This window comes from Tinamus guttatus, unplaced genomic scaffold (assembly GCF_059628265.1).
Source record: "Tinamus guttatus ecotype Peru unplaced genomic scaffold, ASM5962826v1 Tinamus_guttatus_pri_ptg000291l, whole genome shotgun sequence".
Classification (NCBI taxonomy): Eukaryota; Metazoa; Chordata; class Aves; order Tinamiformes; family Tinamidae; genus Tinamus; species Tinamus guttatus.
The window spans coordinates 1067699-1087369 of NW_028288825.1; the positions used below are offsets into that span (position 1 = coordinate 1067699).

The following is a 19671-nucleotide window of genomic DNA, read 5'->3' on the forward strand; positions in this document are numbered from 1 at the left end:
GACAACCCTGTTCTTGTTCCCTACTGCTCTTCCAAGCCCATCCCAGGCAGGGTTGCCCTGTCCTTCCTCCCTACACACTCATAACGGAGCAGGGGGATCGGATGCTCTGGGTCTCCGCTTCAAGCAGGCGGCAGCAGCTCACCCAGCCTGGCACAATTCATCCAGTCCCCGAATTAAGGTTTTCAGGCTCTCCTAATGTGTCCACCCCACTTCATGTTCTTGGATTAACGCATACCTTGGAAGGAACCGTAATTATTTGCAGGAATTTTCTGTTAATCTTGCTGTGACATAGCCGTGAGCACTCCTGCAGGAAGGGCTGGTAGGAGATGGTGGGGGTGCTGGAGCTTTACAGAAGATGACAGTAACAGCTCACTGCATTTTACCAGGTGGCTGCCTCAGTGACCTACATTAATCCACCTGGAAAATAACTAAGAAGGACTGACTCTTAAATATAAAGCAGGACGTGGAATGCTGCAAAGAATTTTCTTCCAGATGGTCCAAGTATATTCATAAGCATTTGTATCCAGCACTAAGTGGAGGGTCTCAGAAGGAAATATTTGCACAGAAACGACTGCAGAGCAAGACCTTGCTGCATGCCCACCTGCAGCAAACAATTCTGTAACAAGAGAAGGCAGCAAACTCTAGGGCTACCATAACCTTCCTCTCCACGTACATGTATAGAAACTGCTACCTGAGGCCTGGAACAACAGAGCAGAATACCAGGCTTCAACATGGCTATTCTGGAGTAAAGGCCACAAGTGGAGTTTTCATAGAATCATAGAATGCTGAAGGTTGGAAGGGACCTCTCGAGGTCATCTAGTCCAACCCCCTGCACACGCAGGGTCACCTAGAGCACGTGGCACAGGACTTCGTCCAAGCGGGTTTGAAGATCTCCAGAGAAGGAGACTCCACAACCTCTCTGGGCAGCCTGTTCCAGTGCTCTGTCACCCTCACTGGTAAAAATTTTTTTCTTTAAGTTCCTGTGGAACTTTTGGTGCTTCAGTTTGTGGCCATTACCTCTAGTTCTGTCGGTGGCCACCAGTGACAAGAGACCAGCCCCATCCTCCTCACTGCCTCCCTTGAGGTACTTCTAGACACTGCTCAGGTCCCCTCTCAGCCTTCTCTTCTCCAGCTGAACAGGCCCAGCTCCCTCAGCCTCTCCTCATAGGGCAGATGTTCCAGGCCCCTGATCATCCTTGTGGCCCTGCGCTGGACTCTCTCCTACGCTCCTTTCCATATATTCCCAAATATCACGACATTTGGGCCAAGATCAGCCTGACAATGTTGCATTTCTTACATGAAAAGTCCAGCTCACACCGTATTGCGCTTCCATTATAGGAGGAAAGGGGACACACGGGACACATCACAAGGACCAGGCAGGCACGCTGCTCCCACATGCTGCTATGTATCAGCAAGGGCCTTTCTGCACCACTGGTGGTATTTTTGTCTAAGGGTTTTCTGCATTTTTCTTCTGCAAGCTTCTCCTGGGGCTTTTCAACCAGACAAATTGCAAGGTTGTCTCCCCTGTGGTAGTGCTAATTTACACCCGATGCAATCCTGGGTGACAGCAGCACCTACGGAATCCAGGCTGCCTCTTCTGGCACCCCTGGCAGTCACCCAGCCACGTCCGCTCACACCTAGCGTGGCTCAATCTAGCTGAAACACAGCTTGAAATGATGGGGCTACAGATTGTAGTGATGCTAAAAAGCAGCAGGTTTCAACACAGAATGAAGCTGAAAGGGACCATTAAATTAGGGGTCACATGAAAGCATCTGCTTCCTGCACCAAGAATGCAATTTATGATTAAATCTCAAAGCTATCCTCTTCCTTCTGAATCATGTCCAACTTGAGTGAAAAACTCCAGACCTTCTACCAATTATTTCACAGACTCAAAATCCAGATTTTCATTCAATTTTAACTTTTAGACTCTTATTGCCACCTTTTCTTCTCCTATAAAAGATGTTGCATACTTTTCTGAAAAATGTACATTTATAGATTCACCACATGAAGTCACCCTATCTCTTGAGTTAGCTTTAATTTCTCAGAATGAGACAAAATTTCTAGACCTCAGAATACATTTAACTTTTCCTAAGCATTTTCTAGGACCCTGTTGTCAATCCTGAATAAAAGCCAGCACGAAACAGTTGGTATCACTATTGCCACAATACAGGGAAAAGAATAGGACTCGTCTCCCTGATTCTACCTGCTGCAGCACACAAGTCCAAGGACTACAGCTGCCTTCCTGGTAATTGCAATGTATTTTTTCACTTCTCCACAGTGACGTGAGACACTTCAGGGGAAGTGACCAGCCCAGGCCAAGGACAGCATCTCTAATCAAGCTTGCAGAAAGCAGGAAGGCGGTTCACTAATACTCCAAGCATAAATCAAGCAGGTTATCTAGACAGAAGCAACATGGAATAAGGCATGCAAATAGACCATGGGAATTTCACACCTTCCTGACAAGTGTTTGTGATGAGCCCATTCCGAAGACAAGTCAGGAGGCCTCAGTCTGCTCGGGTGCAGCTGTGCAGTTGCACAACTCATTACACACAAGTGCAGTCCACCCAAAGTGTTGAGTAAACACCCTTCAGTGTTTGCATATCCAAGTTGCCAGGCCAGCTTTGCCCCTTACTCCAACTCCCCAGTGCCTTTGGGCTGCTCCGTGTAGGAGCTGTTTATCCAGTCTCACAGGCAACGAGAAGCTGTAGACATAGCACAGAGACAGCAGGGGTGTGGGTACCTGCAGGCACAGGGAGCGCACTCACCTAACATTTTTGCTGATACTCTCCTTTCTACAGAAAAAAAAAAAAAAACAGCTAAGGAATAATGCTTGAGGTCAAAATAACATCAAATTGGTGTCTAGCCACAGTAACTTCTTGCACATAACAGAATGGAGGCAAAGGGTAACCTGTTTCTCATTCAGCAGCAACTTCACTCCCATTTAACTTTCAAAGCTCTCAGGAGGGAATAGGAAAACTAACAGCTACAACTAATGCATTGCAGCTTTTGCCTGGTCTGGTCATATCATTCTTTATTACAGCTCTATTTTCAGCTGGACTTTATGTTTGCCCCTTGGGGTGACAGAGATTTGAGCCAAACACAGCTTGAGAAAGCATATATCCTTTTACACGCACGGCAACGCAGGGATCCTGCTTCCCAGTTATTCTCCTCTGCTACAAGTCCCCCACACTGGAATTGAAATAACTGATTTTATCCTACATGTTCTAATTCACTTACACATGGAAGCTAAGGGAGGCGGTTGTGAGTGTTGCAATAATAAGAGTTCAAGTTTCAGACGAGGAACCTGATCCACATGTTTCATGAGTACCTGGGGCTTCTCAGTCCTTAGGGGATCGCCTGCATTTCTCCATAAGACCCCTGCTTTTCCTCATTTGCCTCCGAGTTCATCACCGTGCTCGCACCAGGAAAAGGAAAGCAAATACATTACAGATAAGGTGCTGCCTTTTGAAAGGCCACCTTAAGAGCAATTTTCTTTTTATATATTCAAGATCAGCTTTTACTAGGTAAAGGGTTTCCATTACCGTGGACTACTTTGATTTTAAAGGACCAACTCAAACAGCTGTGTTAAGTCTCCTATGCAGGACACAGTTTAGTCTGGCAGATGGAGATGCTGAGTAAAACTCATTAATCTGTTATCACACTCACCCACCCACAAAAATCCCAGTGGTCTGAAGTCATGTTTTCTGACACAAATCTAGAAATCTATAGCTTGTACAACAGCTGCAAGTAGCATAAAGTTCCAGGAGGGAAGAAAAAAAGTATGCTTCATTTGATTACACAAGTAGGACAGATTTATTCGAGAAAAAAAGATCTTTTACAGGAAGACAAAGTCGCCTCTGAAACCATTTCAATGGTTGTTTGTAGTAGAAAACTGGCAAGTTACCTAATGACCCTTGTAAAGTGCCAATTTCTTCCTCTATGCTCCTGAAACGCAAAATAAGGGGTTAAAGCCACAACAAAATATGCCAGAAGTTTTCCTAAAATACCCTAGCTGTGATATACAGAGCAAACTCCTTTAAAAAAAAAAAAAAAGACACCATTTACATAACTTTATTATCCTCCATCCCAACAGCAGGAAAGGCAAGAAACCAGCCTAAAATCAACTACAAAGCTGAGAAGTTGGCAAGCCGTTGTTTGGTGCTAGTTGGTGTTGTGCCTATCTCCATATCTAGAAAGGTTTAATGTGTTCATTCTGGGACACTAAGAGAAACTAAATATAGTAGCAGCAGCCGGCTACTGCTGAACACAAGACCTGGCAAGGGCTCCAGCTACCTGAAAGCTCTGTCCTTCTTTCAGCATGCGGCTCCAACAGCTGCAATCCTTTCCCTTCTTTGGGGAAAAAGATGCCATAACAAGGCACCTTCAGATCTTACTTATATGGATAATTATATATACAAACTTTAGGGTGATGGTAACCTGCCAGCAACATCAATATGACATCCTTGCCCCACTTCTGAGCATCACCTCTCTCTTCCAGGTTGATTTTGAGCAGGGCTGGTGGGCAGGAAGGAGCATCCTCGTTTCACAAGTGAGGAGCCAAGGCAAGACCTCATAGCCCGAGACACTTGGATATTCCAGCACGGCTTTCCAAGGTGGAAAAGCCCTCAGGGTGGGGGAATATGCTTGCCCTCTTTTCCTGAATGGCATCTCTGCCCCTAACAGCCCTTGGATACTGGGCTTTGAGCAGCAACTGGGTTTGAGATGTAGCTCGGAGGCATGCATGCTCCCACCACTGAACGAAAGGAGGTCAAAGCAGCCTCTTTTAAAAAAATAAATAGAGCAATAAAGCATTCTTTCAGATTAGCCTCACAGAGGATAAATCACTGAAGAAATACGACCATTTTATCTTGGTGGCCAATGTTAGTTACAGGGTCCAGCTTTCAGGCAAGACACTGGTCGGTCAGTCTGGATGGCTGAGCAACCTCTCATTGTTAAGAAAAACACTGCTAGGGGGAGAGAAAAAAAAAAGATTTGTTTTTAAAACCATGTGATCTCCTGACAGTGCCAAGTGTGCTTTGTCTCCTACCTTGCAAAGCTTTCCTGGATGTCTTCAGGGCTCCTAGCAACCCTCAGGGCAGAAATACAATGGATTTTATCAGAAGGATGACTTGCTTACAAAAAAAAAAAAAAACGAATAAAAAAATTGAACCACTGCCTCTCATTCCCTAGACAGGCAGCAGTAAGAGAACCTAGGGATGAACCCATAGACACTCAGGGAAGCACTGCTCGCTCGGCAAACTGAGGCATGGTCTTCCCTTAAGCCACTGTTGTCCCTCAAAGCCAAATGCTGATGTGAAACAAGTCAGGGAGGGAGGTGGGTGTCCCTTAAGCCATCCTGGTGGATGGGAGGCATTTGGCAGCGGAGAAAAAGATGATTTGCTACAGCTACAGAAGGTGTGAGACGGGACAGGGATGAGTGGGAAGCATGCACAATGTCTCCGGCTGGAGAGGAGACCAAGAGCTGGACTGAGAATGGAGGAGACCATCTGAAAGCAACCAAATGTTTTCATTCCAGATGTTTTATGAATTCATCTGCTTCAGGAATGAGCCAACAAGCACCTGAGAACTCACATGGCACTGTCGAGGGCACCCTGGAGCCCTCTCGGTCCCCCCAAAAGCATCCGCGGGGCACAGGACCCCAAGTGACACTGGCCGTCCTCCCTCCACTTTATCCTGCAGCTTCCCACAGTCATGGCTGGGCAGCACCTGCAGGTTTATCAGCACCTCACGCTGCCCCCTGCAGCAAGGGGATGCAGTACTTGCTATTCCCAAAGATTTTTGGCAGCTAGGAACTCCAAAGCTATAGCAAAACCCTGGAACACTTGTTACTTGCACTGGTTCTGCATTAGAGATGGGCACTAACCCTGGTGTCTTCTGTTCCTGCTGGAAGCTCTCTTTATATCATCCCTCTAGCCAAGGCTAACAAGCCCGTAAGGATAAATAAAAATGTACAGTAGCCTTGGAATATCCGAGAGCATCTGTCAGAGATAAAGACAGAGATGGCCGCATACGGCGGCATTCAGCATGGGCCATAAGTTTTTATTATAACGAAGTCAGGAACATGATCCTGCTGTTTCCATCACAGCAACACACTGCTGGCACGTGGCTCTTGTGCAGTTTAAAATTTCAGCTTCCAGAGCTCTGCAGGGCGAGCACAAGCGGGGCAGAGGAGGACCACATAAGGGTCTGAATCCCCAAGGACGTCACAGGCACTAAAACTGCTGTTCAAAAGTCCCCATAAACAAACTAAAAGCCTTTTTTTTTCTTCCCCAAACTGCATGCTTAATGAAGACTAGGGCTGATGTGGGCAGTTTAAACCTACCGATCCTGACTGCAGGGGCAGGTAGTGGGTGGAAGAACAACTTTACTTGCTCTTAATCAGCCAGTAAAACAGCAGGAAAGAGGGACGATCTGCAAACAAACCTTCCCATTTGCCACCTTGCTCCTGGTGCCGCAGGTGCCTGCTCAGCAGCTCACAGCTTTGCCAGTTCCAGCAGAAGCATAAAGCTAAAATACTGATTTAAGAGGATCAGATAAACAAAATACATTCTAAGACAGATGGAAAAAAAGGTGTAAGAGGAAGAAGTTGGAACCAAGAAAAAATTTAAGTCATCCCTTTCCAGTTCCTTAATCACATGTTAGGGGACAACCATAGCTGGGAATTTCAATCTCTGGAGCAATTAAAATAAAATTAAATTCAGCAAATAAGGCCTTATGCATTCAAAGCTTCATTAACCTTGTCGCCTTTTAATTAAATAAGTGCACATGAAATTTGGGGCAGAGGAAGCATTTGCCTTACCGAAGGTGTTCGATCTTAACGACAAATCAATACTTACTTTTTAAAAGGAGAATGGGGGTTATAAGCTTTAGACCTCTGCAGTTCCACACCGACTTTATTAAAAGCATGGTAGAAATGACTGCCTATCCCCGGCTCCCACCTAATGGCAGTTCCTGCTCTCCCTCAATTACTCCAAGCTGCACTAGCAAGTTCTGCGTTGGGATCACTTCTGGGTAGCAGATACTCCCACCTAGGGCTAGAGAAAACAGGAGCCAGGATTTAAAAACCTTACACATATTATGATCGATTAGAGACATAAAGTGGGCCAGCTACAGCAGGATAGATTTTTCAACCCACAGAGAAGAGATTAGAGGAGCCAGCCTCTCTTTTAAATACTGTTTGTCGGTACAAAAGACTCGGGCCAGTGCCAAAGGCAGCGTGTGACGAGGACAGTTTAAAGGATAATCTTTGAAAGGGGATATTGTGGAGTGTGGCCAGCCCGAATTTCTGCTCGTGTGAGAGTTACCGCCCGCCCTGGGAAGGAGTCACGCTGCTCGCGCGCGGGCGCGAAGGAAGCGGCTCTGCTCTATCTGGAGGTTAGATGGGCTGCGAGACGGAGCACAAACTGCCCTCTGAATGCCCGTATTCCCCTCGAAACGACGCGACTCGGCGGCCTTGCGGGCACAGGGTCACCCTGGGCTGTGCGAGAGGCTCCAACGCGTGACTTCGCGGGCGGGAGAACTCGCTGAGATGACGCAGGACTATTTGTGTCGTGCAAAGGGCACACCTTTGTCCCCAGCGTGGACAGACCTTGAAACACGCCTGTTTCTGCACCCCGCAAGGCAGCTACAAGGTTCATTGCTGTATCCAAGAGTACGGGACCAGGCTGCCACACTGGGTGACCAGCAATGCTGGGAAAACTGAATCCACAATCCCTTCCCTTGCCTCCGAGAGAAGGTACCTGCCACCTGAGCTGTCCCACTGCGACATGCTCTCTTCCTCCTAGCACTAGCAAATGCAGAAGAGCCTCCCACCTTGCTCACATAGAGCATTTTGCAACGACTCTGCTGGGAGGGCACATACTTCAGTACTTTTGCCAGTATACACTACTTAATTTTGTATCTGTGTTACACTGCTATGCATTTTAGCCATTTTAACTATTTCACAGAAGCAAACAACAAAGACATGTTTAAAGAGATAACTTTAAACTGTCGCTTATCTTAAGTGACAATATATTCTGCAGTAAATGACACTTCCCTTTTCTCACTTGCCCCTCGTTCAAGGAGCAAGCTAACATGACAGCACAAATGTTCACAGCAAGGCCTCCAAGGGATGCCAGGTTCCTAAGTGGATGCTCTGCCCAATTGAGTGAAAAGGCACAGCTCCATTAACCAGAAACAGGATAGACAGGCAATTCCTTATGCTTACAGGAGCCCAGGATCCACAGGTTAATTGCTTCATCCCCAAAATAATGGCCTAATTTTGATTTCATAGTACCCATATTCTTTTATATGGAGCATGGAGAGCTGTTTGTTGCTGTAGGATGCCCTTGGCACTATGAAGGACAATCTGAACGCACAGAGTGTGACAGGCTCTCGCCAAATGCAAAAATAAAGCCAGTCACTAATGTTTCCTCAGCGTTTGACACTAATAAGAGAGAGGCCTTCGCACTGCAGCACCACACTGAAGAGCACATGAATTTTGTGATGCTTGAAATGCTACCAGGCAGAGCACGACAGACCGCTCCATTCCTCAGCTCCGGAAGATTAAAGGTCCATTAACCATTTTACTTCATTTGTAAGCAGCAAACGAGCACGGAGGGCCCACGTCCTGAGCATGCACAGGTAATGCCTGGGGGTGAAGGAGCCCATTTTCAACACAAACCTGCTTGTACAGAGAGTTCTGCTCCGCAGTCCTGATGACAGCATTTCCTGACCCAGTTTTATCTTGCTCCTCATTCCTCTGCTACAAGTAGTAATTAGTAATGTCAGTGTTCTGGCTGGATTGCTACAGCCCCATTAATAATGCAAGAGTAGTAACACAGCCAGAGCAAAAGAAAAGAGGCTTGAAGGTTAAAAGCAATAAGAGAATGGATTTTAGGGGGCACTGCAAGAGCAGGGAGGAAGAGGAGAAGCAGCAGCGGCCCACTGAGATTACAAACCACACACTTCAAAACACATCATTCCTTTCAGGTGGAAATGGTAGGCGAGTCAGTCAGGACTAATTAGAAGATAATATGCAAATACAGAATGACACACAGAGGTGACTTTTACAAAAAAAAGTCAGAAAAACTTCCGTTTCTACCTTCTTTTTCCTCCCAAATTTGATGACTCCCATGTTCGCGTTTCTCCGTTACTCACGTATCAGAGGTCAGCAGTATCCAGGCATCCGGCGCATGACTCACATACGAGGTTTCATTGCGCACAGGAACGCCTGCCAAGACCAACCCATACCTGCCCAGCGACTTCCAAACCTTTAAGGCCAAGAACTAATCAGTTCAAGGTTCATTCTGAGCTGTGACTCTGCTGGAACCACCTAAGATACGTAAAGCCCTGGACCAGCAGCTCAGAATGAAGCTGAGAGCTGCACTCACAACGGGATCAGCTGGAAACATTTGTTCCCTCTTTTCCCAGTAAGCATAGCATAGAGGGGAAAAAAAGAAAAAGGCTTCAGGTTTAGTAATTATTTGTCAGCCATTTCTGTTGCCCATTGGAAAGACACTTTGACAGTTCTCAGCTGCCTCCTGCACGCCAGGAACCAAAGGCAGCTTCACCAGGGCTAACTCGGGTCCGCTACCAAAAGGCCCTCTTCAAGGAGGCTTGTGGTCCTTAATTTTCTTGAGGATTTGCAAGATATTAGCTCATTTTTAAAGGTCGTTTAGCAGAACCGACCAGTCATATTTTCTCTCCCAGTGTTTGGCATTTTCAGCTTCCTAAATGGTGCCAGAACTCTTGTTAGTGATGATGCATGAAGCAAAACACTCTCTCCATTAGTGAGGCAAGATTTACATCACACATCTCTGCTTATCAATTTTATTGCTCAGCTTCAGTGCAGCTCCCTCATTCCCCTAAGAGACTTATTCCACAGAGCCCTTCCAGCACTAAGAGCTCAAATAGGTACCCAGAATGGGTAGAAAAGCAGCAAGCTCACTGAGATGAGGTCATTAAAGAGCAGCAAAGAATGAAGGAAAAGCAAAGAAGAAAAGGAAAAAAGATCAAGTTCAGAACTGCACTGCTGTGTCAAAGGCACCATTCAAGTATCACTTCCTCCACACGGAGGAAGTAAGAAGAGCTGGAGGTTCCCCGATACAAACAGCTTCCCCTCCACTACAATGATATAAAAGGACGAGTGTTTTTAAAAAAAGAAAAGCAGGGCAGCTCTAAGCACGCCGTGACCAAATTAGGAAGCAAACTCAACTGACAGCCTCCAAAATGGACATCATCTGCAGCAGCCTGGTGTTAGCCCAGGAAGTCCGATGACTGTGTCATCTGCTCCAATCTGTTTACGTGAGACCAGAAAGCAGCAAAACACCTCCTGTAACTGCACAGGGGAGGTTATGCCATGGCCCGAAGGAGCAGGCAGGCAGCAGCAACCCTGACACTAAGTTATTCAAAACTTTTCCTGCTGACTCATATCCCTCCCAAGATAACTTTGCCCTGGAAGTACCAGGGTACAAGACAAGGTGTGTGCAGAAAGTCTGGTTTTAAGTGCATATAAGTGGTTAGCTGTGGCAGATGAAGCTGAGGTTAGAGATCAATGATTACTACGACAGGAATGTGAGGGGGAGGAAAGAGAGGGAAGATGTAGCTTCTTGAATAAGGTCAGAACAATGTTTTTAAATTGGCTTGGGAACAGTCTTTTTTTCCATCCTTTCCAACCTCCACTTCCACTGCAGTGGCAAAACATTAACCCTGCTCTGCTGCTCTGCAGATCCAAGTAGCACTGGGCAGAGGAAAAGCCTCAAACTTGCCCAAGCAGCTGTAATTGCTGCTGTGGAAAGCGCCCGTACTCGGTGCCCACGACAGCCCCGGGACAGCTCGCCAGCATCGCTACCTGCTGTGAGGACCTGCAGAAATAAAGGGCAACTTAAGTTACCTCATTGCTAAAGAAAAACAGCACATTGAGCAAAAGTAGGAACCCTCTGTAGAAGGTTAGGGTTTCCTCCTCGATGTTAGGGTGCTTGCATCACTTCATTCCCTTTCTGCCCTGCGTGAAATGCAAGAAACTGGAATAACGCCCCTCGCTTTCTCTTTCAAGGGACCTTTGCCTTTCCTTTTTAAGTTTACAGCTAATGTCAGGCTGCCATGGGCCCCTGTCCTGCCTCTGCTCTCAGCACAGCCACAACCTGCAGGGCTTTTCCCAGCAGCAGCAGTTCCAGTTGGATTAGGGATTGACTCCAGCAACTGCTGAGCTCAAAAGCAGCTGAGGACATTTCTGAGCCAGCATCCATCGCTCTTCACCAGAGGGATCTTATCCAGCCCCTCACAGGCTCTGCCACTGATCCCCAAAGCCGCTGTCTCCGCTCATCTGCGGTGACCGCAGCAGCTCTCGGGATAGCGCTTCCACCCAAGGGTGTCACTGGAGCAGGGAAGGAGAGACCCGAGTGCCGGGGCACCCAGGGGAGGCTGATGTTTCCATCCCAGGTGGAGTCACACTTACAGCTCGTTACCTCCAGACCTTTCGCTAGCAGAGGACAAAGCGAGGAGGGAGGCACAGCACTACCTCTTATGGACCTGACAAAGAGGTATTCACTGGTCAGCAAGCACTGAAAATGCTTTTTCACTGAATGGATATTGCTATATATGGCAGAAACCAAGCACAGAAGTAACCTTTGTTCCTTGAATTGCACTGACTTACATGGTCTATTTTTAAAGAGACTAGCTTGAGTTTTCCTTCAGCAACTTTTTTTCCTCCAACAGACAGATACCCCATTTAATCTGACCTCTTTCCTCAGGTCCATTTCCAAGCCAGGCTTTGCTCTCTTCCTCTGTCAGCCTCATTTATCAAGTGAAGCATTTCCACGTACCTCTGCATAAACAGACCTGACCTTGTGAAAGCAGCAGCACCTGAGCTCCCACCCATGGGCTCCCTGCATCCCACTGCAGCACCACGTTCTCCAGGAGATCCTTTTGTGGCACCCACAGGCACAAAAGTGCTTCCTTGGGGCATTCCTACTACCTGCCCCAAGGAAGGAGGGCAGGTAATGAATCACAGGGCAGGGAGACGCGATCACCCAGAAAACCATGTTCCTCCCAGAAAAGCAACATTTAACGGGTAGCTAACGCTTGCACCAGTCAATATTTGTAGCTGCTCCTGGCCATGATGGAGGAGACACTTGGAAACAAGGCCTGGGATTGCTCTGGAGGTGACACTTTATTCCCGCTCGCTGCCTTTCCTGGAGAGCAAACGAGCTGCCAGCGGCAGCCGTGCCCAGCACAGCTGGGAGCCTCCTGGGAACGCGGCCGGGAGCCTCCTGGGAACGCGGCCTTTTCCTCGAGCCTCCAGGGAAGCCGAGCAGCAGAAAGCCGGGATTGCAAAAGCCGGCAGCGCCTCACGGGCGGATCTCCGGCGCGCAGCTTCGCCCCGCGCGCCGCAGCGGGGACCCGTCACGTGGCTCGGCACACGCGCACGCACGCTTGTACTTTTAAGGCTTTGCTGCCTTGGGAGCGCCCTCCTGGCTCCCTCTTCCCTTCCCATTTGGCAGGAAAGTCCAACGGGGAGTTACCTGCGGCCTCCGCTCACCTCCACGGCACCTTCGCCTCGTCCCTCCCTCCTGCCCATCCGCCGAGCGCAGATGCTATCGGCAGCGCCGCCGCCGCCGGAGCCGATGGCTCCGGCGGCGGCGGCGCTTGCGATAGCATCTGCGCTCGGCGGCTGCCGGCACACGGGCTCCAATCGCCTTTTATGGAAGAAAAATGAATCGCCTGCCCGGGCGCCGAGTGCCTCCGAGCCCAGATGACAGACGGAAACTTGCCATTTGTTGTGGTTTTGGCAGCGCTGCGGCGGAGCGTGTTCCCATGCGCACCGCGCGGTTAGGAAGGGCGCAAAGGCAGCGAGCGGGAGGAGAGGGCTGGCGGAGCCGGCTTCCCGCCCGGGATCACACGGAGCATCACGGCGGCTTCGGGATTGCTCTGTTGGATGAGACGAGCTGCAAATGGGCCCGTGGATAGGGCCCTGTATGAGCATGAGGGCTCCATCCCCAAGCTCCGCCAGGACACGATCTTCCACCCTGCATTTCCGTTTCCTTCTCATCCCAACAAACCCTAAGCCACACTCACATAGACACAGGATGGAAATTTAATCTTGGATTTGGGTGCCAAGTTTAGTGCCATCAAAAACAAGTGACAGGGGTTTGTCATAAGCAGCCGCTGTCCTCGGCTCTGCACGACAGCAGAGAGGTAAGCGCTAAGTGACAACCACATCCAAATAAATATGCCTAAGGAAAAGCATAAGGGAAAAAATAGGGATAAGAACTGCCGCACAGAGACGGGACCACAAGACCTTCAAAATGTTTGCACTGCTGTCAGGAAGCTGACTGAGACACTTCAGCAGCTGGGAAAACATGTTGCAAAACAAGGAGAATTAAGTAATTCTCCATACGCACAGCCTGCACCGAGACGTTCTGTTGGAGCTCAGTTTCTGCAGCCAGACTGATTTTCTCGCTCCCCCGGTGTCGCGCACACCCTGCCAGGTCTCCATGCAGCTTCCGCCCGGCACCGCGGAGCGCTGGGTGTTCGGGAAGGGCAGCTCCCGCCTGGCACCCTGCGACGCACGGGAGGGCACCCTCGGAGGGATTATGGCACCCTCGGAGGGATTATGGCACCCTCGGAGGGATTATGGCACCCTAAGCACATGCGTTGCCACTGCTGGCTATTTGATTACACAAATGTTTCCCTTGCACCCTATAAAACACTCGTAACTGGATCATAGGTGGCTGGGGCTGCCTCATTACCCTGCTCTGACCCAGGCGCAGCTGCTCGCTCCATTGCCAGGTACACTCATCACACGGGCCTTGCAGAACGACCCATTAGCTGCTTTTATAACTTTAAATATGTCATGCGACAATTTGTCGTTCTAGCAAGAAAGGCCACTTGTATTGAAGTTGCTGCAAACTATCCAACACGACTTTTATTCATTTATGTCCTGGATGCCGTGTTAGCACCCTGCTAAGAGCCGTGTTCAGACACAACTTAGCAGGCAGAGCTCCATGCAAGCTTATATCTGTTCATCCTTCACAAGGAAATGAAGGTTAAAAGCAGCTGGGTGCATCTGTTCACAGCCAGCACCTTGAAACCCATCCTAAGTAATTCCAGCAGCCCCAAAAAGTCCCCTAAAACACCACCTCTTAGTCCTGCAAATTAAAAGTACACACAAGGACTGCTTTGGCCATCCTTGAGATGAAAAGGCAACGCAGCAAAAGGTTTAATCCCCCTCACACAGGCACATCAGAGCTCATTTTTCCAGCACAACAGCTCCGATGCCCAGCAGGCATCCTCCTTCCCGACGGCAGCCTCATTAGCGGGATGCACAACGTGGTTCCCAACGAGAGCAGCGGCCGCCTCCTTGGCGCAGCGATCGCTTTTGCATCCAGCCTGCAGCCCAGCCCTGCAAGCTCCGCAGTGCAGCCTGGTTTTTGGAAATGCAGGTGCCTGCGAGGTGGCTGCAGGTTGCAGCCGGGCTGCAAAAAGGGGTTTAGCTCCCCGGCACCTGGAGGGATCGCACGGCATCGGCTTGGTGCTGGATTCCCATGGAAACACCATGGCTTTCCCTCCTCCTTCCCTCCCTCCCTCGCAGCTGGGAGCCCTGCAGCGCTTTGTGCCCAGACTGCAAAGAGGGGAGCAGCGACCGCCGCGGCCGCGAGCGGCCTCGGAACAAAAGCCGAGACTTTGTGCACGATACGGGATACAGGGAGGGGGGAGATGGAGTGGGAATGACTTCCTTTCCTGGGGGCAACAGCATTTCCCAGATACATGAAAGCACTTGCACAGTGTCTAGTCCTTAAGAAATCAATGCGTCTTTCATAGCTGTACCAGAATGGGTGGCTTTAGTGTGGGAAATCTTAGTGATGTGAGAAGATGCCGAGGCAAAACGCGCATCCTCAGGCACGAGGAATCCAAGCCCCGCTTCCACACGGAGATCCGCGCCCGGACAGCGAGATGGAGCCGGCGAGCCGGGAATGCTCCCGTGCCATGGGAGAGCAACCCATGAAACTTCGAGAGCCGGTGCCGGCCAGCTAAGCAAGAGCCCGTTCTCCTCCAGCACCCGCTCGGGTTGCAAATACCCAGGGAATGCCCCGGCGGGGTCGCTCCGACAACCTTTCCCTGGGGCTCACTGAGCTTCTCCTCCAGCCAGCACGAGCTGGTGACATTAAGAGGCAGGGTCTGGCCACGCCACCAAGGTGCTGGCTGCTTCACGTGCTCTTCCTGCATCCTCAGCCTCCAAAAGGGTGACCGAAGCACCTACTGGGGCCCTGCGCAGTGCCAAGAGCTCCTCCTTTACCAGGCCCCATCCACACACGGGCAGAGCCAAAATCAAGGTTTCCTTCACACACTTTGCTCAAGCTCTCGGCAAGATTTACCAGAAGGCCAGGGGACACTGACAGGAGCTCTGGAAGAGGATCCAGGTAACGGAGCACTGGAATACGACAGGAGAACGTCCGCTGTCCCCGCGCACTGGAATACGACAGGAGAACGTCCGCTGTCCCCGCGCTGAGCCTGGAGCTCGAGATGCACGTTCCGACCGAGCCCTTTCCGCGCTTCCCCTCGCTCTGGGTTCAGCTGTGCAAACACGGGAGCTCCCTGCAGGATCACTCATCACTGCCGCGGCTCTGCCGGAGGCACTGCTCGGAAAACCAAGGCGTCCTTCCCGGCCTTCCATGGAGCTCCCCCGGAGAGGAAGGGGCTAGATTAGCCCCTTCCTCCCTACGGGCAAACTGCCTGCAAGCCAGAACATTAACCAGAATGTTTCGATCTGAAAAGAAACCAGGTAGCAGGAATACAAAAGGCCGCTGCAGCTGCAAGAGGAGACAGTGCCACATCCTGCTAGCTCAGTCTGTCATCCTAGGCTTCAAATCCTCAAGTCTTTTAGATTGCTAAAGAGCCCTAAGCGACTCAGCAGATTTTCAGCTAATGAATCAACACAAGCTGTCCAGGAAACCAGGAATCCAGCCCACTGGAATGCTGCAGCCACAGGGAGGGGGGCAAACAGCACCCAAGGAAGGAAACGAAGAGCAGAGGGAAGGAAACGTGCAGCACTGACCCTATTCCCACATTTACTGTGCCATGCTACACATTAAAATATATACATTTTTTTTTACACATTGAAGCATTCGCGTTGTTTAAGCCTAAATTCTGCTCTATGGTGCTGACACTTTGCAAACAGCTTTTTTCCCCCTCAAAAATGGGAAAGGAAAAAAGATCCATTTAAACCTGAACCAACAGTGCCACCTAACGGCACTCCAACCTCCTTGCTCCTGAAATCTGCAGCATCCAGAACTGGGAGTTTTCTCCCTGTAATGGTAGTGTTAGCAAAACATGGCTGGAGATTAAAGATCAAAACCAGAATTGTGCATCTTTCATAAATGGCTTTCCCTCACGGGATATTTTTTCATAACAGAACATAAATGGCATTACTAGCAACTTCAGTTTTTCCAGACAACAAAATTTGGTTTCTTATACGCAGCTTTCCCAATACAGCCAAACAGTGGTATAGCTTCAAAATAAGAACCCAGCGCTTGGGCAGTTACATGCACACTGTCCACACATCCAAAAGGAATTTCTGTGATTAGCAGAAATCTCTGCCAGGGGATCAGCAGCTCTGAATATTGTGTGAGAGTTCGTCCTTGTGGCTAACGCTTTGCACGATGCCCCATATTACTGGTGCCAAGCACTGATACTACGTCAGCCTCTATGTGCTGTTACCAGATGCGAGCAGGGTTTAACACACATTCGAGAGGCTGCGAAACATTTCTGCAAGAAAAACAAACCTGTAGAAGCAGCAGCAGTCAAGCTTCCCCCTTCTGCTCAGCCCTTGGACCTGATGATTCTCATGCCATGGCTGTCAGCAAACTTGAAAAGCACAAAGATCTTCTGCCCTTCCAACGGGCACACTGAGTTCTCCAAACAAATTTTGTTCACTACCAGCCCAATCTGTATTCCAGTAGGGGCTTAAAAGGAAAATGCATCATGCCAGATTCTGCCAAGGACAGCAGTTGAGGTTTGCTCAGCTCGCGTTCTCCAGAGTTTATTAGAAAACAGATTACAATTTGTTTCTGTGCCTCATATACCCTGCTCCCTGTTCACCTAAAGCACTTCTAAAGAGACCGAATGCTGAGGGGGACCCAATTACCTTTCTGCAGCGGGGATTAGGACAGCTGAACCGCTTCACATCGTTGTCCAGGAGAGCTGGGAAGTTACAGAAGGGACACCTGCAGCCCAGAAAAAGATGCTGTTAATTGGCTAAACAAACACAGGGCCAAACAAATCTTTGCAGAAAGGGGATTTAAACAATTATGTGGCTGTTAATAAGGCTGCCAGCCAAACGCCTGCCACAAGGATTTGCCGACTACTGTCTTTTTGCTTATATTTCTTCGTATCACTTCCCTGTTTGCAATCAAAATAATATATGCTCAGCACTGCTTCTGACCATGTGATTTAAGGGATCAGCACGAGGCTGGCAAGTGATGGGGGGAAATCAGCCTTACTGAATTTTAATCTCCTCCTAGTCAATGGAGGACAAACCGTGCTAAACAACAACAGTCACAGGAAAGCAGAAGCCCTAAACTTAAAGGCAGCTCTATGACAGCTACCCACCCCACAGTCAGCACATAGTTACGGTTCCGGAGGGCTATTTTCTAAAACAGAAAGTACAGGATTTCCTCTAGCTCATCCTTTCTGACGCATGTATCCTGCACTGCAGAATTACCTGACAAGCTCATCGGCACAGGCGGCAGCCACCTCCTCCTCAGCTTTCCGCTCGTAGTATTTACAGAGGATGTTCTCTGGAAGCACCTTCTCCAGCTCGCTGGTGGGGAAGGAACACGTGCAGCTCCCTTCCATGCAGCTGAGCTCTGACTGCAAATGGAAGAGGAGAGCTCCATTTCAGTATGTTTTTAGTGACACACAAGACAAGTCAGCCTCCAGAACATTTCCAAACACAGTATTGCAGAGCTTTGCTTGAAGAGAGGAGAGCTTAAATCAACAGATGACTGACAGGGAAGAGAGCAGGGGCTTGCTATGCTATGAACAAGGCTAGTGAGTCAGGTAGATGAGGTCTCAGACAAGCACCCGTAGGAAGTTGATAGCTGGGATTACAGATCACCCGCTTCAAAGCCGCTGTGACCACAAAGCAGCCTGTTACCGCTGCACGTTCCCCACCGGGAGCTGGCACCACATCAGGAACCATATTCTGTTCTTGGCAGTACACTCATATTAAGCACAGCTGTCAGTTTATATGGTCACATGAAATACAGACCCTAGAGTACCCCCAAAAATTAACCCTGGGGTTCGATCATCATAACCCAAGGCAAACGAGCGTGCATACCTCACAGCAGATTAATAACTTTATAGCTCAGTTAAGTAGAAGGATAACTGCTAACTGCTGCTTCCTTACCATTTGGATCAACTCTGGAAAGCATGTCCTGCTAGTATCAGCATTTCTATACAAGATTGAGAAGGTTAGGAATCCTGTAGAGGAACTAACCCTCAAATTAGATTGGGATCACAAAGAATTTAAGGCCAAGCCTTTAGTTAGGAAAAAGACTGGCCAATTTCGCACTGGTTCTCTGTGCAGATAACATTGATTTATCAATGAATAAATTAAAACCAAAACAAATACAACTTGTTACTATGAACGTTATAAAAAAATTCCTAATAATCCATTAAAAGTTGTTAAGCACAGAGCAAGTTAGAGGCCAGGAAGACAGAAATCCTATTCAAAGATCGTCTTGTGAAGTTCTTTGCTATCCATTTGATGGTGAGGCAGACTCCTCAGATGTGGATTTTGTTCCACTCAAACACTTCCTGGGTAAAGTGCAGTTACATTTGGTCTCAGCGACAACACTCTGAACAGCAATGTGATCTTCCAACAGCAATCTGCCCCTTTTCCCCGTGTCCAGGTGGGAATCCTTACCTTCCCAGAGCCAAAGACTGCCTCCTGAGCGTATTTAATTAGGCACTCCTTGCAGAACAAGTGACCATCTGCACACTGCGTTAGCTCTTCAAAGGCGAACTCCCCATAGCAGCAACGGCACTCTATCATCTGACCATCCTGCAGCCATAAACAGACATATTAGCAACATCCCAAAAAATAGCTATAGCAACATACCAACAAACACTGCTGGAATGAAGAAAGAATGCTGTGATGTGGGTACGTACAACTGCAATCCATTTAAAAAGTCAGCATTAATTATAAGAGAAATCCAAGCTATGGACATACGTTATTCTGTAGATAACCTCTTTGGTGGTCGAAGCTCACCATGAGGGAGCAAACTCAGAAACCCAGTTTTAACTAATTTAACATCTTCATGTCCTCCGTAACACATTCCCTCCCTTCTCCTCCAACCCCCAAAGAACACTATGCTTGACTAATCCTTAGCTCACAGGCAGAACCCCTCATGGGTTAGAGGGCTGTACTTGCAAGGAAGCAGCAGAGGATATGCACAATTTCTAGAGGGAAAAAGGAAGATTCAAATCTATTGCCCTCTAAGGGAACATTTACCCATGTGCCTGGACAGAACCTGTCTAGAGTACTTCACTGCAGAGGTAGAGAAGTTTGTTAAGAGTAAATACACTGACATCTCCAAAGTCAGAGGAGAAATAGGCATCAGGAAAGGTAATCCACAGCTGAACGGACCTCTTTCTTCATTTAAAGGG

General features: G+C 48.6%; 1 protein-coding gene across 1 annotated transcript in view; it reads right to left on the reverse strand.

Annotated features, from left to right (window-relative positions):
* The window catches only part of RNF216 (ring finger protein 216), a 77790-nt gene that overhangs the window by 30054 nt on the left and 28065 nt on the right, over positions 1–19671 (reverse strand). The window contains exons 12-14 of the mRNA XM_088527736.1: positions 18929–19066; positions 17723–17871; positions 17147–17225 (exon numbers count right to left, since the gene is read on the reverse strand). Coding sequence (XP_088383862.1) covers positions 17147–17225; positions 17723–17871; positions 18929–19066 — 366 coding nt within the window. The remainder of the gene's footprint in view (positions 1–17146; positions 17226–17722; positions 17872–18928; positions 19067–19671) is intronic.